This window comes from Rhinolophus sinicus, linkage group LG15, assembly GCF_036562045.2.
Source record: "Rhinolophus sinicus isolate RSC01 linkage group LG15, ASM3656204v1, whole genome shotgun sequence".
Taxonomy (NCBI): Eukaryota; Metazoa; Chordata; class Mammalia; order Chiroptera; family Rhinolophidae; genus Rhinolophus; species Rhinolophus sinicus.
In genome coordinates, this window is record NC_133764.1 from 48,709,613 (window position 1) to 48,729,748 (window position 20,136).

Below are 20,136 nucleotides of genomic sequence, written 5' to 3' on the forward strand. Positions count from 1 at the left end.
AAAAGGTTTATTTAACAAGGTATAACACGTGCAAAAACAGGAGGAAAAGATGGATCACTTTGTCTACATAAATAGAAAAATGGGCAAAGGATATGAACAGGCAATTCCGAAAGGTCAGTAACAAAAGAAAATCTAATCAATTTCACTTATGATCATAACTGGAAATTACAACCAGGAGATCCCACTGGGCAGCTATGGGATGGACAAAAATTAAGATCTGAGACCCCAAGGGTGAATGCAGGTGTAGGGAAATGAAAACTCTATTGCTGGTCAGAGTGTAAACTGGTACAACCCTCTAGGAGAAAATACGTGAAACCTTGTGAAGTTGAAGCTGCACATGCCCCTGGTAGAGAGAGAGATCTTTTTCTTCAAGTTCACAAGCGAACAAGTCCTGTATTCCTTCAATGTAATAGGGAATAAGTGGAAACAATCAAATTGCCCTGTGTGGAAACAGAATAAACTGGTTTTATTCATCCAATAAATACAATAAAGCAGTTAAAAGGAATTTTAAAAGCTTACATATACCAACATTGCGAAATCACAAAAATCTAACGTAGGGTGAAAAAGCAGGTTACACAAGGATATTGCACTCTGATACCATTTATATACAATTTCAAAATGAAAATATGTAGTAAAAATACAAATCATGCTTGTATGTTTAAAACTTTTTGTAATTTAAAATAAAATAGAAACCAAAATGAGATACTACTTCACACTCATTAAGATGGCTATTATTAAAAAATAAAAACAGAAAATAAGTAGCACTGACAAGGACGCAGAGAAATCGGAACCCTTCGGCAGTGCTGGTGGGAATGTAAAATGATGGTGCAGCACTATGGAAAATGGTATGGCATTTCCTAAAGAAATTAAACTTGAAATTACCGTGTTATTCAGCATTTTCACTTCTGGGTATGTACCTTGAAGAATTGAAAGCAGGGACTCAGATATTCACACACCCATGTTCATAGCAGAATTATTTAAAATAGCGAATATGTGGAAGCAACCCGTGTCCATGGACAGATGAATGGATAAACACAAAATGTGGTATATACCTACAGTGGAATATTATACAGCCTTAAAAAGGAATGAAATTCTGATACATGCTACAACATGGAGTAACCCTGAAGACATTATGCTAAGTGAAATAAGCCAGACACAAAAGGACAAATACTGTATCATTCCACTTGCATGAGATACCTAGAGTAGTCAAAATCATAGAGACTGAAAATAGAATGGTGATGGGGGAGTTATTGTTTAATGGGTACTGAGTTTCAGTTTGGGAGACAAAGTTCTGAACATGAATTGTAGTAGTAGTTGCAGAATAATGTGAATCTACTTTATGCCACAGAATTATACATTTAAAATGATTAAAATGGTAAATTGTATTTAATATATTTAATTTAAAAATAGAAATTTAAAAGAAGAAAATTGGCTTGAATCCAGCCCCTCCATGTAGCGGAGCCGCTCACCAATCTATACAGCATAATAGCTGACGCCACATACCTGGGCCGTCCCTCCCTTCACCTCCCTACACCAGGGTCTGCAGCCCGGCTGGTCTCACAGCGCAGGCGCGGAGTTGAGGTGGGTGGCAGGAGGGGGCGTGGCCTCACTCTGCGCCTGTGCTGAATTCCCGCTGCAAGTGTTGTGGGGGAAATGATGCCCAGGTTGGGCATCCCGGCCCGCTGGCCGAGGGGAGGCCTGTACTGCACACGCGCAGACCGAGCACCCGCGTCAAGAGACGAAGAGAGCGCGCTCTCCCCACGTCCTGCGCGTCCGGCTGCCAAGCTGTCTGTGCGGTGACGCTCTCCGGTCCGGGCTGGCGCGCCCACGTCTGAAGAGCGATGCCCCGGGAGATCATCACCCTGCAGCTGGGCCAGTGCGGAAACCAGAGTGAGCGAGCGTGCGCCGGGCCCCTCCAGTCTCCGGTTCTGTCCCTTCCGTCCTACCCAAGTGCTTGGTATCCTCCAGTCCCTCCTTCCCTCCTATAAACCCCCTGCTCTACTGCGCATGATGAACGAGCCCCCAGACCCAGAGCTGCGCCTCCAGTCCTGGGCTGTGACTGCTCCCGGACCAGACGTCTTGGGTCCAGCATCTCAGTGTGACAGCCTCTGAACCTAACCCTGGGCTCCTGAGGCCTTATGACTCTAGCCCACTGAGGCATGTCTCCCCATCCCTCAGTTGGGTTTGAGTTCTGGAAACAACTGTGCGCCGAGCATGGTATCAGCCCCGAGGGCATCGTGGAGGAATTCGCCACCGAGGGCACTGACCGCAAGGACGTCTTTTTCTACCAGGTGCTCCCAGCGACTTGGCCAGGGGGCCTGAAGGGATGGGCAGTGGCCTTGGGAAACCCCGCTGGGCAAAGGAGCCAGGGCTGCTGGCTTGAGGAGGGAGGGCAGGCAGGAGCCAGAGTGGGGAGGCCTGAGGACTGGGCAGGCCTTAGCTGAGTGGGCCCCCTCCTGGACTCCCGTTGACAGGCGGACGATGAGCACTACATCCCCAGGGCTGTGTTGCTGGACCTGGAGCCCCGGGTGATCCACTCCATCCTCAACTCTCCCTATGCCAAGCTCTACAACCCAGAGAACATCTACCTGTCGGAGCATGGAGGAGGAGCTGGCAACAACTGGGCCAGCGGATTCTCCCAGGTATTCAGGTGGCCATCCCAGAGACCCTTGATGTCCCCTCCCCTGGACAAGGCAGGCTCAAGCAGCCTGGGGATCTGACCAGACCAGATTAACAATAAATAAGACACTAAGGGATACCCAAACAAGAGGGACAGCCAGGTAGATAACGGTTTTATGCAAACTATACAAATCATTTGCAAAGTAGCTTTTCTGGGTTGAGGGCCACAGCTGAGGCTCTGCTTGAGGGTGGCAGCAGTGTCCCAGAGTAGAGTTCTTAGTGCTGAAAAGAGATGCTCTCCAGAGCCTTCATCCTGACCCTCCCTCCCCATGTCTCTATACAGGGTGAGAAAATCCATGAAGACATTTTTGACATCATAGACAGAGAAGCAGATGGAAGTGACAGCCTCGAGGTGAGGTCCTGCACCATTGAAGAGAAAACAAAAGGCTAAAAAGTGCTGGGGGGAAGGTCAAGAGGTAGCCTGAACAGGTGTTGTGATGGGGGCAATTCAATTCAAAACTAATTTATTGAGCATCAGATGTGAGATGTTCAGGTAAATAAGGCACACTCCTTGACCTCAAGGCAATCCTAGCTGGATGGCATCAGCTTCTTAGGCATGAGTCATCCTTCCCAAGGAGCCTTAGCCTGGATGGACACAGGAAGCCCTGAGACATGAGTGTGTTGGGAATGGGGAATGAGACAAACCTGAAGCCTCTTCCAGGTCCCTTTCCCCATCCCTCCCCCTGCAGGGCTTTGTGCTGTGTCACTCCATCGCTGGGGGGACGGGTTCTGGCTTGGGCTCCTACCTCCTGGAGCGACTAAATGACAGGTAAGCCTGTGTTTGGGGAGAGGGCATTGGCCCTGGTGCCCTGGGTAATGTCTTTCCTTTTTGTTGCTTTTTTTTCCTTGGTTTGGGAGGCCTGCTACTAGCCCTATGAGTCATAGGTATGAAGAGAGCCTGGCCACCCAGGGAACTACTTGGAAGCAGTAATTCCTGGGAGCGGGGTTTACCTAGGGAAAGGAGGGGACCTACGTGATTTGATGCTTTAGGCTTATCCTTTTTGGCTCCTGGGCTCTAAAAGGCTCAGTTCTGCTCTCACCCGTTTTGTACAAGAGTTTGGTGACACTTGAAAAGGAATGGCCCCTATTATCCCTAGAGAAGACAGATGGGCAGTGATGACTCCTTCCAGTTCACTGTGCCACCTTCCCTTTCTCTCTTCCTGACCCCAGGTACCCCAAGAAGCTAGTACAGACATACTCAGTGTTCCCTAACCAGGACGAGATGAGCGACGTGGTGGTCCAGCCCTACAACTCGTTGCTCACACTCAAGAGGCTGACCCAGAACGCAGACTGTGTGGTGAGCATAGAAGAAGGAAGGAGTGGGGGACTTGGGTCCATCTCCTCAAATCAGTGAGACCCATACACCTGCCCTTCCCAAGCCCCTGCGTGGAGAACAGAGGACCCACAAAGCCATAGCTGGTGGCCCAAATTATGAAATAAGGACCTGACCCCAAGTCACTTAGTCTCCCGCATATCCCCACTTCGCCTGTTTAATAACTACTCATGCTTAAATTTTCAGCCCAAGAGTCACTTTCTTAGCATAAACCTTCCCTGACCACTCAGTCAAGGTCAAATTCCTTTGTGCATATTTCAGGCTGTAACTATACTTTTCTTTTGTTTTATATTTAATGTCAGTCTCCCTCCATTAGACTGTAGACCTGGTGAGGGCAAAGACCATGCCTGTTTACTCTCCATGGTATTTCCAGAGCCAAACACAGTGCATGGCACATGGGGACAATCAAATACTTGTTTAGTGCACTGGATGGTAGAAAAGTGTCTTGTGATGCCCCACACACAGTACTTTCCTTTTAAATTAACATACCTACTTCCTGGTTTTGGAGTTTAGGGCTAAGGTAATAAGTTATTTCTCTGCCCCCTTTCTCCTCAAAAAGTTGCCATGACCCTCTTCTGTCCCCTCCTCAGGTGGTGCTGGACAACACAGCCCTGAACCGGATCGCCACAGATCGCCTGCACATCCAGAACCCATCCTTCTCCCAGATCAATCAGCTGGTGAGGCCCCACTCCTGGACTCCTTTGGCTCAGAGTGCCATCTGGGGAAGGGAGGCCACCCCAGGCAAGACGCATGACGTGGCACCTCTGTCCCCAGGTGTCTACCATCATGTCGGCCAGCACCACCACCCTGCGCTACCCGGGCTACATGAACAATGACCTCATCGGCCTCATCGCCTCCCTCATTCCCACACCGCGGCTCCACTTCCTCATGACTGGTTACACCCCCCTCACCACGGACCAGTCGGTAAGAAGGGCCCTGAGTGTCCCAGGCCGGGCTGGCCCTGGGCCCTGGGCCCTGAGCTAGCCTTTCTCTTCTCCCTGCTGCCCCAGGACCTGCACTTTGCAGCCCCCAGGGGCTCTGCGCTCAGGGACTGGCACAGACCGTACGACTTCCTTGCTGACTCGCTCTCCTCTCTCCCTCTGCCTTTGGCTTCCTGCAGGGCCTGGGCTGTACAGGGTCTGCGTGTGCTCCTACACAGGGGCATGAGTTTGCTGAGCTGAGGAGGGCTAAGAGTCCTGATCCCACAGCAGGGGCTCAGTATAGAACTGAATCCAAAGACACTCCCCAAAGAGACCATACTGCCCCGAGTCTGCTGGGGGCACGTGCCGCCTACTCTTGTCTGTCCGTGCATCCCTGCACTGTGCCCCCAGTGCTAGCCTGGTCCCTGTGGCCCACTCTCGCCTCAGGTGGCCAGCGTGAGGAAGACCACGGTCCTGGATGTCATGAGGCGGCTGCTGCAGCCCAAGAACGTGATGGTGTCCACCGGCCGGGATCGCCAGACCAACCACTGCTACATTGCCATCCTCAACATCATCCAGGGGGAGGTGGACCCCACTCAGGTAGGTGAGGCCCCTTCATTCCACCCCTGGAACCTGCAGGGGTAGAGGAGAGGCGACCACCACCACTCCTCTGCCCTCCCCAGGTCCACAAGAGCCTGCAGAGGATCCGGGAACGGAAGTTGGCCAACTTCATCCCCTGGGGCCCAGCCAGCATCCAGGTGGCCCTGTCAAGGAAGTCTCCCTACCTGCCCTCTGCCCACCGGGTCAGCGGGCTCATGATGGCCAACCACACCAGCATTTCCTCGGTGAGGCTAGTCTCCTGGTCATCTTTGGCCACTCTGTTCCACTAGCACCTTTATCATTCTCCCCAGTCTATTCCAACCCATCCTGTACTGGCTCCCATCCTGGAGATTTCTATCTCTTTCAGCTCTTTGAAAGTTCCTGCCAGCAGTACGACAAGCTGCGGAAGCGGGAGGCCTTCCTGGAGCAGTTCCGGAAGGAGGACATCTTTAAGGAGAACTTTGACGAGCTGGACAGGTCCAGGGAGGTTGTGCAGCAGCTCATTGATGAGTACCATGCAGCCACGCGGCCAGACTACATCTCCTGGGGCACCCAGGAGCAGTGACTTCCTCCCTACTACTACCCCTGGACAGTAAGCACTGCCCCCGTCATGCCTTGTCCCTCTGGCCCAAATTCCCCTCACCGGCAACCTTTTTAGGTTCATCTCCAGCCCAGGAGCTGGTGCTACTCTCTCCCTTCCATGCCCTGACCCTTGATATGCTTATTTAGCTCTAATAAATAAAGCTTGGTTGTGAATATAATCAGGGCTTGTTCTGTGACTATGGGGATGATGAAGGGACCTCCATGTTCCCTCCCAGTGCCCAGGCATTTGTTGGTAGAGTAGCCTATACCTGCTCTAGCTTCTTACCAATTTAGTCCAGGTCTTAGTGTGTCGTTTCCATTGGCATCCGTTGCCTAGAACCAGGCTGTTTTCCTGGAGTTAGCCTTACTCTCAAGAGGATTCCTGAGGTCCGCTGTCTCCTCCATGCCTAAGCTCCTGCCCCAGGGTGGATCAGCATTGCCCCAGCTCCTCCACTCAGGGAAGAGTATGTGGGGGCTATTGAAGGAGGGACTGCGGCATTCTGAACCGGTCAGGAAAGCTGGGACTCTGAATTCCCAGGGCCCAAAGCTATCAGATCCTCAGGAATTCAACCCCGTTCAACCCAACCAGATAAAGCAGGAACAGAACTCAGGAGTAGGGCTGACCCCATCCTGACAAGTTCTTTATCTGTGCCAGAGTTCTTGGGTCTGATTCTGCCCCAGGCTTCTCTCCATTCCAGGCCCCAAACAGTAGGCACAATAAAGATGGACCCAATCAGGCCCTGAACACCAGGGTAGGAAGTGGGTAGTGCCAGTCCTGATGACTCACTATCCTCTGGCCTCAGGACACCAAGAGGCCACCATTATGCCAGTCAATGGAGAAGGGAGGGTGAGTAATTGCCAGCTTCCACAACTGCCTTCTTGCCTGCCCCACCCACCACCCTATGACAGCATACTGGCCAAGAAAAGGTTAAATCCAGAAGGTCAAGGAGGGTGGAGCCCTGTGGTGTACAGATTCCCCTCAGTGCTGGTAAAAGCCCAGAGTGTGGGCGTCCTCAGGGGTGGAGCTCTGAGCTATGGGGCTCCAACTTGTCCCACTGACAACACTCCCACAGGAAGGGTTTGTGTAAATAAGGATTTTTTTTTTTTTTTTTTTTTTTTTTTCTTCTCTTCTACAAATAAATTAAGAAACAAACTAGAAAATTGTCTGCACCCATCACAGCCCTTGGGTGTGGGGTCTGCCCTGTCCCTGCAGGGCCAAAAGGGTCCATGGTTCCCTCAAATATCAGAGCAGTCCAGATCCAGGCTGGAGACAGGAGGGAGGTCACGACCTCTTGGCAGGCTCATTCCTGCAGCTGCCCAAAACAGCCAGACTGTCCCTGGGGCTCCTCCAGGCCCGGGTGCTGGCTGGGAGAGGAGGTGTCTGGCAGGTCTTGGCATGGAGAAGGGCTGCTGCAGGGCCTCTCAGGGGAGGGGTTGGCCAAGTAGGCATTCACCAGCTGCATGATCTCTTCCACCTAAGAGAGGGCAGAGGTCAGAGTGCAACAGGGGCCACTGGGTTCTCCTGTCTCATCCTCCACCCAGGCTCCTTACAAAGGCATTACATGAGCTGCCCCCTGCAACCTTTCCTTCCTCATCATCACTCTCCCTCATTCACTATGTGCCAGTCACACTTGCTTTTTTCTGCTCCTCTAATACGCTGAGATTTTTCTCATCTTGGGGTCTTTGCATTTGCAATTCCCTCTACCTGGAATGCTGTTCCCCCAGATCTTCTTATGGCTAGTTTACATGTCACCTTCTTTCTTTGAGTATCCTTTCCTGACCATCCTACCTAATGTTATAGCCCCTTCCAGTCACCTCCTGTCACATTACCCTTTCCTTTGTAGCATTTATCACAATCTTAAATCGTCTTTGATTTCTTGTTTACAGTCTAACTCCCCTGCTCCTTGAACTTGTCATTGATCACTGCCAAATCTCCAGTGCCAAGAGCTGTACCTGGCCCATGCTCAGTGTTTAATAAAAGTTTCTTGCTATCCCTCCCCTTCCTTCCTCCTTTCACACTCCCCTTCCCACTCACCTGGGGACTCTGCAGGAGGAGCTGGCTCTCTCCCACCCTCAATGCCAGGGTCTGGGGGCCCATTAGCTGGCAGGCGGCCACATGGCCATAGCTGACACTGTGGATGGGCTCTGTCTCACCCGGTCGGGAGAGGGACATGGCCTTGGCTCCCAGGCCCAGGCATAGCTTCTGTGGAGCGCCCCCACCAGGCTCCTAAGGACAGAGAGGCAGAGTCAGCGTGCAAAAAGGGGACCCTGCTGCATTATTTTTGGTGGGAAGAGATGGCTGTGATCAGGAAGTTTCCCTATCCCCACTATGATCCACATAGCATGTGTGGAGGGGGCTAAGGCTCCAGAGACCGGAGGGCCCAAGAGTCAGCCAGTGAGTGACTCCTGGAGTGTGAGATGGGCAGCTGTGCTGGGTGCAGGGAGTACAGTGACCCACAGTGGGGGCCTCTGGCTCTGGGGCAGGTGTGGGGCTTGGGCCACCAGAGTCCCCTTCTCCCTTCTCCCCCTCACCGTGCTCAGCTCCAGAACGTCATACCGAGCAGCGCCGAACCCTGGACACTGCGCCGCCAGAGCCAGGTAGGCAGCCATGGCCTCAGCTCGGCCCATGCCCCGTAGCCGCTTCCAGCCTCCCAGCACAGCAGCCGCCGTGCCTGTGCCACCTCCTCCCTCTCGGGCCAAGCTTCCCGCTGTGCGGCCCGCCCCGCCGCGCCGGGCCCGCTCCGCTCTCCTCTTAGCCAGGCCGGGGCTCCAGATTGCCCCGGCCAGCAGGGCGGCAGAGGGGGGAGGCCTGGGAATCGAGCGAGTAGGGTCTTCACGAGGCGGGGCACGGGGCGGCAGCAAGTGGTCCAGGCGAGGCAGCGGCACCCGCGGGGAGAAGTCCAAATGCAAGCTCTGCAGGCGCAGCGCTGCCAGGGCGCGCAGCGCGTCGTCGGGCGGGGGCGGTCGGCCGCGCAGCAGCAGAGCGTGAGCCTAAGGGGGAGGCACTGGGTGTCAGCGAGGCAGCAGCACACAGTCGCGAAAACACCTCGGGGCGAGGAATCTGAGGTCTGGATTCTAGTAAAGCCTCCCACGGGGTTGCCATAACGACGAAATGCGATGTCCCAGCAAGGGAGTTCAGGTTGAGGGGTCTTTTGAGGGACGTGAACGCCAGAGAGCCTCACCTGCTCAAAGAGGAAAGGCAGTTCGTGACCGTCTGGGGACAGCCCCTCAGGGTGCAGAGGTCCGTGAAGACGCAGACACAGTCTCCACCTGGAATCGGACGAGTCCTCGGGTCCGGCTTCTTCCGCTGCCAAACTGCAGCAGAGAAGAGGGCGCTACTCAACTCAGAAGCAGGGCCCCCGAAGGTGCAGGCCGCTAGGGGCGGGGCTAGATGTTGGGGGCTAGGGCAGGGAGGAGTGGACTGCGGAGGTGAGCCTTCAAGCCCGACAGCAAACCGCTGGCGGGCAGGGGTCCTTCTGGGAACCAGCAAACGTCACTGTGCAGGGCAAGTGGCAAGCGCTCATAAACGTTTGCTTAGTGATTGACTGAATCGCTTCTCGGCCTTTTGGCTAAGATCAAGTGTGATTGACTGAAGCTGAGAGGCAGATGGGCTGACGGAGAACAAGGCTGGGGCTGGACATTTACTTCTCAAACCTGGTGAGCACGTCGGCCACGAGAGTCCCCCCAGCCAGGGCTCGCTCCTGGGTCCCTCGCTGCTCGTACAGCGCGAATGCGTGGCGGCTCCGGGCCAAGCCCAGTCGCCCCACCAGCTCTCGAGCAACCTGGGGGAGAGGGGAGAGAGAAAGGGGAAAGTCAGACCTCACAGTGGTCTTGCCAGGACTTCTGAGGGGTTGATGCAACTAGAGAGGTCTTTCAGGTTTCTGAGTCCCGCTACACAGGCCCCTCACCCAAATGATGACTCTCAGACTCGGGGCGAACCTGGGGCCCGCTCACCAGGAGAGCCAGGCATGGGAAGCTGGGAGGAAGGATTGGGCTTTCAGGGGTCTTTCTCTGGCCTTACCTCTGCTGCCGTCGTATGGGAGTCTATGGCCACAGGGCAGGCACCAGCCCCCGGACAGTGCACGGTGCACAACAGCTCTTGCCGACGGCTCAGCGCATAAATCTCCGCCAGCGAGGGCACCAGCTCTCGGCCGCGCGTCCGGCCCAGGGCTTTGCGAATGAAGCGTGCGTATTCTGCCAGTTCTGAGTCCGGGAGCGCCTGCTCAGTCCTGGGTTGGGGAGAACCCACCGAAGATCAGGGCTTTCCTTCTCCCCCTCCCTCTAGTCTTCTTATTTTATAGTTTATTTCATCTCGTCGATTCCCTCCCCTTCAACTCTTAAGTTCCTTGAAGGCAGCCACAGGCTCTTCTAAATCTACCCCTGGTGCTCTGTATGGAGCTGAGACATTACCACCACCACCCCCGCAGCTATCTCCTACTGCCCCCTCCCACTTCCGAAGGCTCCCTGATCCTCCTTTGGGTTGAAATCCAAAATCCAGCAGCATTCTGCTTTCCAACCGAAAAGCCCTGGCTCTGGACTGCATCAGCCCCAAGGGAAAGCAGCCTTTTGATAATTCCTCTGCCCAAAGGGGGCGCCTTTTTGTAATTCCTTCCCCTGCAAGTAAGGTATGATCTTGTAATTCCCACAAAGACATTGTACATATTAGCAGCGGCCTTGACCTTGGGCAAGTCTCTTCCCTTCTCTGGGTCTAAGTTCTCCATCTGCCAAACCCTTTGGAAAGGCCTGCCATTTTCTCCCAGCGCTGTAACTTTCTTGCCTTTGCTTTACCCCACTCTACCTCTCTCACCTCTCCAGATGTCCCAGGAGGTGCCCCCGTACATCTCTCCCAGGCCGGAAGGTGCAGCTCATGCAGGTAAGGAGCTGCCAGTACCGTAGGGCCGCGGGGTCTTCGGTAGCCAGGAGCCCGGGGGGGCCCGCGGGGCCCGAGGTCTGCTTAGCCAGCTGCAGGAAGAGTTCGTCGCGGAGCGCGGGCAGGTCCCGGCAGGTCTGGAGTACACCCTGCATCAGGGGCCCTGGGCGCCGCGCCCCCTCCAGGGCCTGCAGCGCCAGGAACAGCCTCACCGCCTCCTCCCGCAAGGGTGCGTAGCCCGGACCTGCGGGAGGGTGGGGGCGGAGGGACGGTTTGGAAAGGGGACACAGAGCTGGGCCCTGGGAGGAAAGCATGAACCAGGGAAGGTCAGGGGGAGTATAAGGGGACAGAGGATGGCAAGGAGGGGAGGGTACGAACGACAGGAAGAGTGAAGGGAAAGCAATGGTTCCCACAGAGCCAAACTCTCAACCCCTGCCTCCCAGAAATCTCCCCGTCAGGATCTGCTAAAGCTTCACTTTGAGTTACTAAGGTAGAGGGATAGACTAAAGGACATAGGTTCAAACCCAAGTTCTGTAATTGAGTACAGAGAGCCATCACCATGGGCCAGAAAACAGGCTGAACTGGGAGTCAGAAAACCAGGGTTCTTCTCCCAACTCCCCTTAATCCTCTAGCTTTAGGACATGTGCCAGTCACTAATCCCTTTGGGGGAGAAATATAGCTGGAAGAGGCCAACACATTCTCCCAAAGTGGTGGCTTTTCCACCACTTATAAAGGTAGTATGGCATGGTCTTAAGAGTATAATACAAGGATAGAAGACAGTGTAGAAACTCATGAAGGAACACCAGTAGTCAGAACGATACTCATCGAAAAGGTGGTCAAAAGGGGTCTTTTTCTCTGCTGGTTTCCCACCCTGCCACTCTGGGTATGTCTGGTCAGCTTCTGGTTTCACCTTCATCCTTTGAAATTGAGGGTCTGGCTAGGTCCCCTGAGCACTCCTAGGTTCCTGTCAGATGAGGCATTCAGACCCCCCATCCTAGGGACTTGGGACACAGCACCACTCACCTGGGGCGCTGACTCCATAGGGCAGGGGCAGGAGTGGGGCATACAAGGCCCCACTGGTATGTCTCAGAATGGGGTTCCGATGGTAAATGAGTGCCACGGCTTCTGGGTCCCCACAACTCTCCTAGAGGCCAGGGAAAGGGTTACAGTGATGGAGAAGGGGGCTCCCATGAATCCAGAAAGCTGCTGGGTCCACCACCCTCCTCTTTCTCGATGGAGTCCCCTCTCTGGCACCTGAATGTCCCTGAGCAACAGCTGGGTGGGGGTCTCCAGGGGCGCCTTGGAGGCGATCACTTCGCGCAGGGCCACCCCCCAGCGCTCTGCCTCAGCCTGACGCGGAGAGCAGAGCCGGATGCTGTGCTTCCGGCCAGACACGGTCACTGACCACAGACCTGGGGGAAAGAGAAGCAGCGTAGGGCAATCAGGGCCGGCTGGGGCCGCTGCCCAGGGAGACAGGAGAGTCCCCACGAGGTCTCACCTGTCTCCTTGGGCCTGCGCTCCGGGCCGATCACAGAGCAGAGGCTGGTGAGCACAAGGCTCCCGAGGCGCCGCGCCCCTTTCCCGCTGCTGCTGAACTGGTCCAGGGAGTCCCGGGTGAGCACAAACCAGGCCCGGCGTGGGGGCAACCAGGGCCGCGCCCCTCCTCCGCGAGGCTCGCGATACAGCCAACCTGGGGGGAGGGGATCAGCAGGAGAAGACATTATTCTCTGAAGGGTTGGGATTGGGGGCCCTCCAGAGTGCCTGAGGTGAGTCTTCACCTTTCACCACGACGTCCGTGTCGTCCTCCAGTGGCCCCTTCTCCGGGATGAGGCTCCGCGTCTCCTCCCAGCTCTGCAGCCTGGGCCAAAGGGATGGAGGGAGGGTTGGGCGAGGCTGCCAGTCCTGCACCCCCACCTCCAGGGAGCTCCTTAATAGGGGTTCCCCTGACCGCGAGGGGTGCCTGCTCCCGAGTTGGACACCCCTCCCCCAGACTGTGGGAACCGCTGGGCGGGTCTGACCTCGCACCAGAAATAGCCCGGAGCCCCCCTTCCTCCCGGCGCCCCCAGCCGGACCGCCCCCCCCGCCGGGACCCTGGCCAAACCACAGCGTCCGGCGTAAGGACTCTCCCTTATTGCACAATTGCGAGAGGGAAGTCGGCGAGGGTGGGGGGTCCGGGGAACCGGCTGGGGTCTCCAGACCCTGAGACGCAGGGGCGGAGCTCACCTGTCTGAGATAGGTCCGCTTCTCACAGGCTGAGTCAGCGTCACGTCCAGGGGACCCTGGGGAAACAAGCTCAGGATCAAAGCCCTCCTCGCGGGATGCCCGTGGTTTCTGTCCCCAGAACAGCGCTGCTCCTGGGATTGAGGAATCAAGGAGTGGGGTCGTGACTATGACGAAGCGAGCTGAAGCCGCTGGGATCGCCCCTCCCACCAGTCTACAGAACAGCCCGCGCTAAGAAGTCAAGGCTCCTGCCTTGTCTGCGTTTCTCTTCGAAGATGCAATCAGGCGTTGGTAGAGTGGAAAGAGCACTGGGTAGGGAGTCAGGAGACCTGGGTTCTAATACCAGCTCTAGCACTAACTCGCTGTGGAACCTTGTCAAGTCCCCTCCAGTCTTTGGGCCTTAGCTTCCCCATCTTGGAAAAGGGAGAGGTGGACGAAGTCCCTTCTTGCTCTGGGAGATTGGAAGTAACCCCCTTCTTCTCATTTTCCCTTCGTTGGCTGGCAGGCATGCAGAAGGCGGGCACAGAAGGGAATGAAGGGAAGAGAGCCGTGTAGGGCTTTCTCCAAGAGCTTCTTATGTCCTCCCACAGGCACCCCTGAGACTCAATATATGCAGAGACCCTGCCCTTTTGCTGGGGCTCAGGAAGGGCAGGCCTGGCTGAAGAATGGCACACGTTCTCCAGGGGGAGGTGCGGTAGGATTTTTTTGCCCCACCTCCCACCATGTCCTAGAACTTCAACTGTAGACTGGGGTCTGAGAGAGGCCGCAAACCTGTCCAGGAGCCAGGTCAGGCGGGAACTGTGCCACTGTCCCAGTGCGCCCAGACTGCTAAAGCTAGGAGGGGGGTGAGGGAGGGGGCCAGGGACACCTGTCCCTAAGCTCCCGGGAGGGGGGTGGAGGTGGAGCATGAGGGAGGCAATGGCCTGATTCACAGAGCTGACCCTGCCCAGCCTGGAAGCTCGGGGACGCCTGGGTCCTTTGCCTTCGTGGGGCGAAAATCCACCTATTTTCTGGAGGGTCTGAAAAAAACGCTATCGGTCACACCACGGTGGGGGGGGGCAGGTGCTGACCACTCTCAGACCAACTCTTCTAATCGCAGTCCCCTGCTTCCCTCCCTCCCTCCCTCTATATTTATCCGCCCTCCGCCTCCGCCAGGTGCTGGCGCCGGCCCCGGCGCGCAGCCCGCCCCACCCGGGCACTGAGCCACTGGGCCTGTTGGGGACCCCTGAGCGGGGGATGGGAGCCTGACCCAGGCCACAGAATACGGGAGTCTGGTTGCTGGTGTGCTGGGGAATCGGAGAGGGAACGTCAGAGCATGGAAGTCTTCTATACCAATGGAGCCTCAGTTTCCCCACAGGGAAATTGGACAAAACCGGGGAGCCAAGTGTCCCTCACCATTCCCTCAGGGATTCCCCAGGAGCCTCACCAGGGAGGGCCAAGAGTTCTGTCCTGAGTGGCAGGGTAATGACGAGGAGTCCTCGAAGAGTTGTTGCCCCCAGCTCCCTCTCCGTGGGTTCCCCGCCACGGACCCCAATCTGAGGATGACGTTTCCCCCTCGCCCAAGTCCCCGCGGCGGGAGCTCCCGCATCTGGCCCCAGCGCTCAGCGCTCACGACCTGGGAGCGGAGCGGACCCAGGCGTCCGAGCCGCCCAGCCGGCCTCGCCACATTCCTCGGCGCTGGCGGAGGCGGAAGGAGATGGGATGGGACGCGGGCCCGGCGGGGAAGGGAGAGGCAGGGCCAGGTCGGGCCACGCGTGACGCTTCCCCTGCCTCAGGGCCCCCAGCAGGTGGACAGCGCCCAGCGTGCGGCGCGAGGCCCACAGGCACATCCGAGTAGGGCTGCTCCTTGAGCTCCCGGGGGCTTCTGGCCCCCGGGCAAAAACCTCTCTCCTACGTCCCCAGTCCGCCAAGAGCGCGGCATTTGGTTGGAGTCTGGAGTAGGAGCAGGCGTGATGGCTGGTGGTAGTGAGAGGGATTGAGACAAGGCTCCAAACCCCCCGGGACTTACCCTCCCGCCGCCCGCTGGACTCGGGGTCCGTAGCTCAAAGGTCTCCTCGTCCTCGTCCTCGTCCCCGTCCCCGCTAAGCTCGCCGTCCCCGTAGTCCCGATGAAGAAGAGTAAAGCCTCGACGGCAGCAGAGGAGCCACCACAATCCCCCGGGGAGAGGCATCCGGGCGAGCAGCCGGGGGATAGGGGCGCGGACAGCCGGGGCCGAGCAGCAGGGGGTCGGAGAAACTGGCTGGGCTCCGACACAAGCCGGAGAAAGACGAGGCGGGAGGAGGGGAAGGGAGAAGGGGACAGGGAGAAGGCAGTGTCTGGCGCTGGGGTGCAAGGGGTCCCTAACTAGAGCCTGCGGGGGGCTCAATGTCTGGGCCCCCAGAGGGGGAGGGGGAAGAGCGTCCAGGGCCCAAGGGGGAGGAGGGAGCAATGTCCGGAGCTGGGAAGTACTGTCCGTTGTAGTGTCCAGCCCTGTGGGGGGAAGTGTCCGGTGCAGTGTCCAAGGTGGGCAGCTGTCCAAGCTCCAGGGAGGGTCGTGTCCGGTAGAGCGTCCGGTGGCCAGGGCCCGGGCCGCGCGCGCTGCGCTCCCTGCAGCCCGGGACTGGCGCGCTAGGAGCGCGAGCACAGCGCCGGGACCCCGCCTCCCAAATCCCCTCCCCTTCTGGCTCCCCCTTCCCATTTCTTTCTCTCCTCCCTTCTTTACAGGGCAGGGTCCAATTTTCGTCACAGCCTCCTCTGCCCAATCCCTGTGCCTGGCGCCGGGCGCGGCCACCAATCAAACTGCTGAAACCGCGGCGGGTTGCATCAGGTGCCTCTGGCTTGGTGACAGCGGGGAGGGGCAGAGGAATAGGGAGGGAGAGGGCGGTGCGATATTAGCCACGCCCCGTCTCTGAGGTCGGACGCGGAGTGCTAGTGACGTCACGGAAGCCCTCCTTCAAGCTCTTGTTTTAACTCTTGGTCCTCCTGAGAAGCTTTGGAGAATCAAGGGCATAGGGCATCGAGGTAGGGCCCAACTGCTGTCCTTTGATCCCCTGTCTCATCTCGGGGTCCCTGAGAAAGGAAAGAGCCTTAGCTACTTGCTCAAGGCACAGCTCTAGAGGTGGCCATCCGCCCCTGGATGAAGGAGTCCAGTTCTCCCACCTGAGTCATCTCTTTTTTGAAGTGAAGTACAGACCTAGACCGGAAGTAAAATCTAATTTAGAGCGCCCAGTTCACTGAGCTCCAGTGAGGAGAATTACTTGGGATTCTAGGGAATTCTGTGGTCTTCGGATACAATGGAGGTATCTCAAGATGAATATCCTACGGTTCTGTGTAGGAAGGGGTTAATCAAGGCGCTAAGCGGACGGGGCGGGGCCGCGGACCGGGCGGGGGCCGGGGCGACCGCGGGCGCGCGCGTGTGTTGCTGACTCAGCGGCGATTCCCGCGGTCTCCGGTGGAGGGTTCCAGGTTGGCCCCCAGTGGCTGGCCTATGGGACCCTTTTAGGATCTGCGCCATCTCCGAGCTTTCCCAAGATACCGGTCCCTGGAGGCCGTGCTTCGGTCTCAGCCGCCGGAGGGTCTGGGAAGGAAGGCTAGCCCGACCTGGGCGGGACGGGACAGGGTGGGGACATCAGGCCAGCGCCTCCCTTGAGACCTCCCCGCCACACCCCGCCCTTCTTGTCCCGGGTCCGCAGACTGCTGGCTGGAGTGGTCGGGGCAGCTTTGCTGACCGGATGTTAAACTGCGAGAGTTGTCGCACGTGAACGCCATCCTGTCGTGATTGTGTAAAACAAAGACCAGGAATCAATGCGACCGTCTCTAGAGGCCACCCCGGCCTTGCCCTGGCCCCAGATGAGAGTAGCCTGCACTGAGGTTTCCTAGGGGTGGAGAAACCACAACCATGTACTCTCTTCCCTGTCTGGATCCCAGGTCCTTGCCTTCAGGGAAGTTCTTTCCGACGTCTAACCTCTCCAGCAGGCTCAGTGCATTTCCTCTGATCCCGTTTTCAGGGAAGACGGAGAACTGCAGTCACCTCCACCCCCACCACTCCCATGATAACGACTCTGGGAATTTGCAAATTGGAATTCTCTCCTTGGTTTTTCTCCAAGGTGAAAAACTCCAACTCAACTTTTTACTTTCTTTTTCTTTCTTCCACAAAACCTTAGAAGAGACTATAAACTGGTAATCTAATCCAAGAGCCCACCAAAAACTGGAATCCCCTGCCCCCGTCCGTACCCCTACACTATGCACCGGCACACACAGTCCCCGACAGCCTCAGCCTGAACATTCCAGAGGCCGGGAACTCGGTACTTGCTAAGGCAGCCATTATTGGATAGCACTCTGGTTGTTAGAAAGCTCTTACGCTATTTCAAGAGAAACCCTCGCCCCTCCTCGCCTGGCAGCTTTCCCACCTCACTTTTGTTGGCAGAGACCAGGTGAAGGTGAAGGGGGTGTCAGTGCCTGGAGCTTTAGCTGGCTCAGCAGCCCCCCACCCCCACCCAGGCTCTCAGCGCTTTCCACTCAGAGCCCAGCGCTGTGGAGGTGGAGGTATGGCGTGGTGGTGGTGGGGGGGGGCGCATGGCTCTGACCTGCTGCAAATCACTTCCAAGTCGGTGACTCAAAAATAGTAACAGTTGTTGGGTTGTGTATCATTTCCATGTTATCAGTTTAATGTGGCCAAGTACAGAAGCAATTCCTTTAGGTCCCTATCTCTTTTTCAGTGTCCCCCCGTCTACTTTCCTGATTCATTCATAGCCCCTTTCCCACTACCCTTCCTGATTCATTTCCTCAGCCCGCCCCCTCATCTAGATTCGCAGCCCTTGTTGTCCCAGGAGGAGAGACACTGTGGGTCTCAGTGGGAGCCGGGCAGGAAGAAAGGCGGGGCCGGCGCGGGTAGCGGCCGCGGGGGTGAGGCCCTGGGCTGCAGCCCCCACCCCGGAGCAGCCTCCGTAGGTCCTGGCGGAAGCGCAAGCCCAGAAAGGCGTAGAGCACCGGGTTGAGGCCGCAACGGGCAAGGGCCAAGCCCCCGGTCACCAGCAGTGCCAGATCCTTGCGCTTGCTGGCAGGACAGCTCCGCTCGCGGGCAGCCAGTAGGTCGGCCGTATCCAATAGCAGGGCCAGACTGTAGGGTAGCTGCAGCACCACGAAGGCCGCCACTAAGGCCACCACGACGCGCAGCGCGCGCCGGCGTTCCGGCCCCCTGGCGGCCAGCAGCGTGCGGGCCAGGAGCGCATAGCAGGCCGCCATGACGCCCAGTGGCAGCGCGAAGCCCAGGACTACCTGCGCCACCGCGCTCGCCCCCTTCACCGTCTGCGTGAGGCCTTCGGGGAAGATAAGACGGCAGCGCCGCTGGCCTTCCCGCTGCCCATCCTGGCTGAAAAGGAGAGCAGGCAGCGCCAGGAGCAGCGACAGCAGCCACACGATTACTGAGACCAAGTGTGCTCGGCCGGGCTTGGAGGGCCTGGGTCCAGCTGGGAGGGCCTGCGTAATGGCCATGTAGCGGTCTGCGCTGATACAGGCCAAGAAGAGGAAGCCGGCGTGGAAGGATGCCGAGTAGAGGCCTGAGATGGCACGGCACGTGACACTTCCCAGACTCCAGCCCTGCAGAGCCCCGACTGCAGCAAAGGGAAGGGTCAGGGCTAGCAGAAGGTCAGCCAGGGCCAGCTGGAATAGATGGGTGGAGGTGGGCGAGCGCGCAGCGCGTCGGGCCGCCAGGTGGGTGGCCAGGACCAAGCCATTGCCCGCCAGACCCAGCGTAGCCACCGTCAGGGAGACACTGGGTTGGAAGGCCCGACTGAAGGCCTGGACATCCGCCTTGTAGCAGAGTTCTGGCAACGGTTCAGCAGAGTACGCCTCCTCTTCGTCACCGGAGTAGGAGTAGGGACCCCAGGAGAACTGGGGGGGGGGGTCAAAATGAGAGGAGAGACCTTATGAGACATTTTCCCTCCCTGCACCTTCCCACATATGCTTTCCAAACTGCAGTATGACCAGGTACAACAGTACATGGGGAGAAGACACAAATTCGACTCCGAACTCTACTCAGCACATCCTCAACAGGCTTTCCCTTGCACCCCTTCTGACTGCATCCAGCTTCCTGGGTGACTTTGAACAAGCCACTTGCTTTTTCTGGATCTCAGTTGCCTAATATGTAATGTCAAGATTAGAAATCCTGACCAGCTCACAGGCAGGGTTGTTTGAAATAAGGATTGTTTGAAATAAGATAATGGATGTGAAGCATCTGTGCTCTTCATAGGCCAAGCGGTTGTCTTAATAAATCTTCAAGCTCCAATTCCACTTGCAGCGCCCTCTCCTGGACGAGCGCCCACATACATGTAAGCTTTGCCTCAGACTAGCGGCCAGACTCCATGCTGTCTCCTTTCCCTTTTCCCCTCTCCACCCCACCTCTACCTCCAGTACAGGTTCAGTGAACAACTTAAGATAAGCAGGTCTCAAGAGTTGGGGCTGAGGTTTTCGGTTGGGACCCTGGACCTCTACATTCAGCTTGCCCTTCCCCTCAGCCCCAGTCCTGTCCCCCAACCCCAGCCCATTTATCAGGAGGGTCTCTGGTCCCAAATGGCTCCAGGCATCATGAATGAGTCATAGCATGGGAGAGGCCTGTTGCCAGGTGTGGAATCCCATCCCTTCACCTTACCCTCCCTCTCTGTAATCCTTCCCCTCCCCCCCCAGTCCCCACTCCCACCTGCTCTGCGGGCTCAGTCCCCATCTCTGGCTACACAGGTTTCTGAGGTAGAGCCACTGGGGAGAGAAGTTAAACTAGTGGAACAGGAAGGAAGGGGCGGGGAGAGGGGCCAAGAGGGCGGTGGGGATTAGGGTCTGTAGGCTTCTTCACCTAACTGTCCCATTCCACCCCCTAAAAACTAATTTCTCTTTACCCTGACAGTAGAAAGAGAATGGATTTTTGGAATATTCCCATTTGCTAGCTACCTGTATGATCT

General features: G+C 56.8%; 3 protein-coding genes and 1 long non-coding RNA gene across 11 annotated transcripts; 1 reads left to right on the plus strand and 3 right to left on the minus strand.

Annotated features, from left to right (window-relative positions):
• Positions 1 to 300: 300 nt before the first annotated feature.
• Positions 301 to 1,605, minus strand: LOC141568982 (uncharacterized). The gene is made up of 3 exons (XR_012492337.1): positions 1,504 to 1,605; positions 883 to 917; positions 301 to 440 (listed from the first exon to the last, which is right to left on the minus strand). It is a non-coding gene; the product is annotated as an uncharacterized LOC141568982 (long non-coding RNA).
• A 14-nt stretch (positions 1,606 to 1,619) lies between these two features.
• LOC109455744 (tubulin gamma-2 chain) lies at positions 1,620 to 6,293 on the plus strand. 2 transcript variants are annotated; one of them, XM_074320525.1, is made up of 11 exons: positions 1,620 to 1,890; positions 2,179 to 2,291; positions 2,475 to 2,642; positions 2,963 to 3,031; positions 3,369 to 3,448; positions 3,850 to 3,976; positions 4,603 to 4,689; positions 4,787 to 4,936; positions 5,380 to 5,532; positions 5,616 to 5,777; positions 5,900 to 6,293. In XM_074320525.1, exons 1-11 carry the CDS (start codon positions 1,842 to 1,844, stop codon positions 6,095 to 6,097), a joined length of 1,356 nt encoding a protein of 451 aa, XP_074176626.1. In that variant the 5' UTR covers positions 1,620 to 1,841; the 3' UTR covers positions 6,098 to 6,293. The 2 variants fall into 2 exon arrangements, with proteins under 2 accessions (XP_074176626.1, XP_074176627.1); XM_074320526.1 differs by lacking the exon at positions 3,369 to 3,448 and having other exon boundaries at positions 3,896 to 3,976.
• Positions 6,294 to 7,193: 900 nt separating this feature from the next.
• PLEKHH3 (pleckstrin homology, MyTH4 and FERM domain containing H3) lies at positions 7,194 to 15,860 on the minus strand. Of its 7 annotated transcripts, none has more exons than XM_019747598.2 (13): positions 15,213 to 15,859; positions 13,208 to 13,338; positions 12,763 to 12,842; positions 12,483 to 12,674; positions 12,239 to 12,396; positions 12,008 to 12,128; positions 10,922 to 11,228; positions 10,136 to 10,343; positions 9,769 to 9,896; positions 9,297 to 9,429; positions 8,647 to 9,105; positions 8,150 to 8,341; positions 7,194 to 7,589 (listed from the first exon to the last, which is right to left on the minus strand). In XM_019747598.2, the coding sequence occupies exons 1-13, from the start codon at positions 15,372 to 15,374 to the stop codon at positions 7,416 to 7,418; spliced, it is 2,445 nt and encodes an 814-aa protein (XP_019603157.2). In that variant the 5' UTR covers positions 15,375 to 15,859; the 3' UTR covers positions 7,194 to 7,415. The 7 variants fall into 7 exon arrangements, 5 of the variants coding, with proteins under 5 accessions (XP_019603157.2, XP_019603156.2, XP_074176623.1 ...); XM_019747597.2 differs by having other exon boundaries at positions 9,760 to 9,896; XM_074320522.1 differs by having other exon boundaries at positions 13,208 to 13,263; positions 15,213 to 15,858.
• A 2,051-nt stretch (positions 15,861 to 17,911) lies between these two features.
• On the minus strand, positions 17,912 to 20,010 carry CCR10 (C-C motif chemokine receptor 10). Its single transcript, XM_019747611.2, has 2 exons — positions 19,881 to 20,010; positions 17,912 to 19,075 (listed from the first exon to the last, which is right to left on the minus strand). Exons 1-2 carry the CDS (start codon positions 19,902 to 19,904, stop codon positions 17,969 to 17,971), a joined length of 1,131 nt encoding a protein of 376 aa, XP_019603170.2. The 5' UTR covers positions 19,905 to 20,010; the 3' UTR covers positions 17,912 to 17,968.
• Between the last annotated feature and the right edge of the window lie 126 nt (positions 20,011 to 20,136).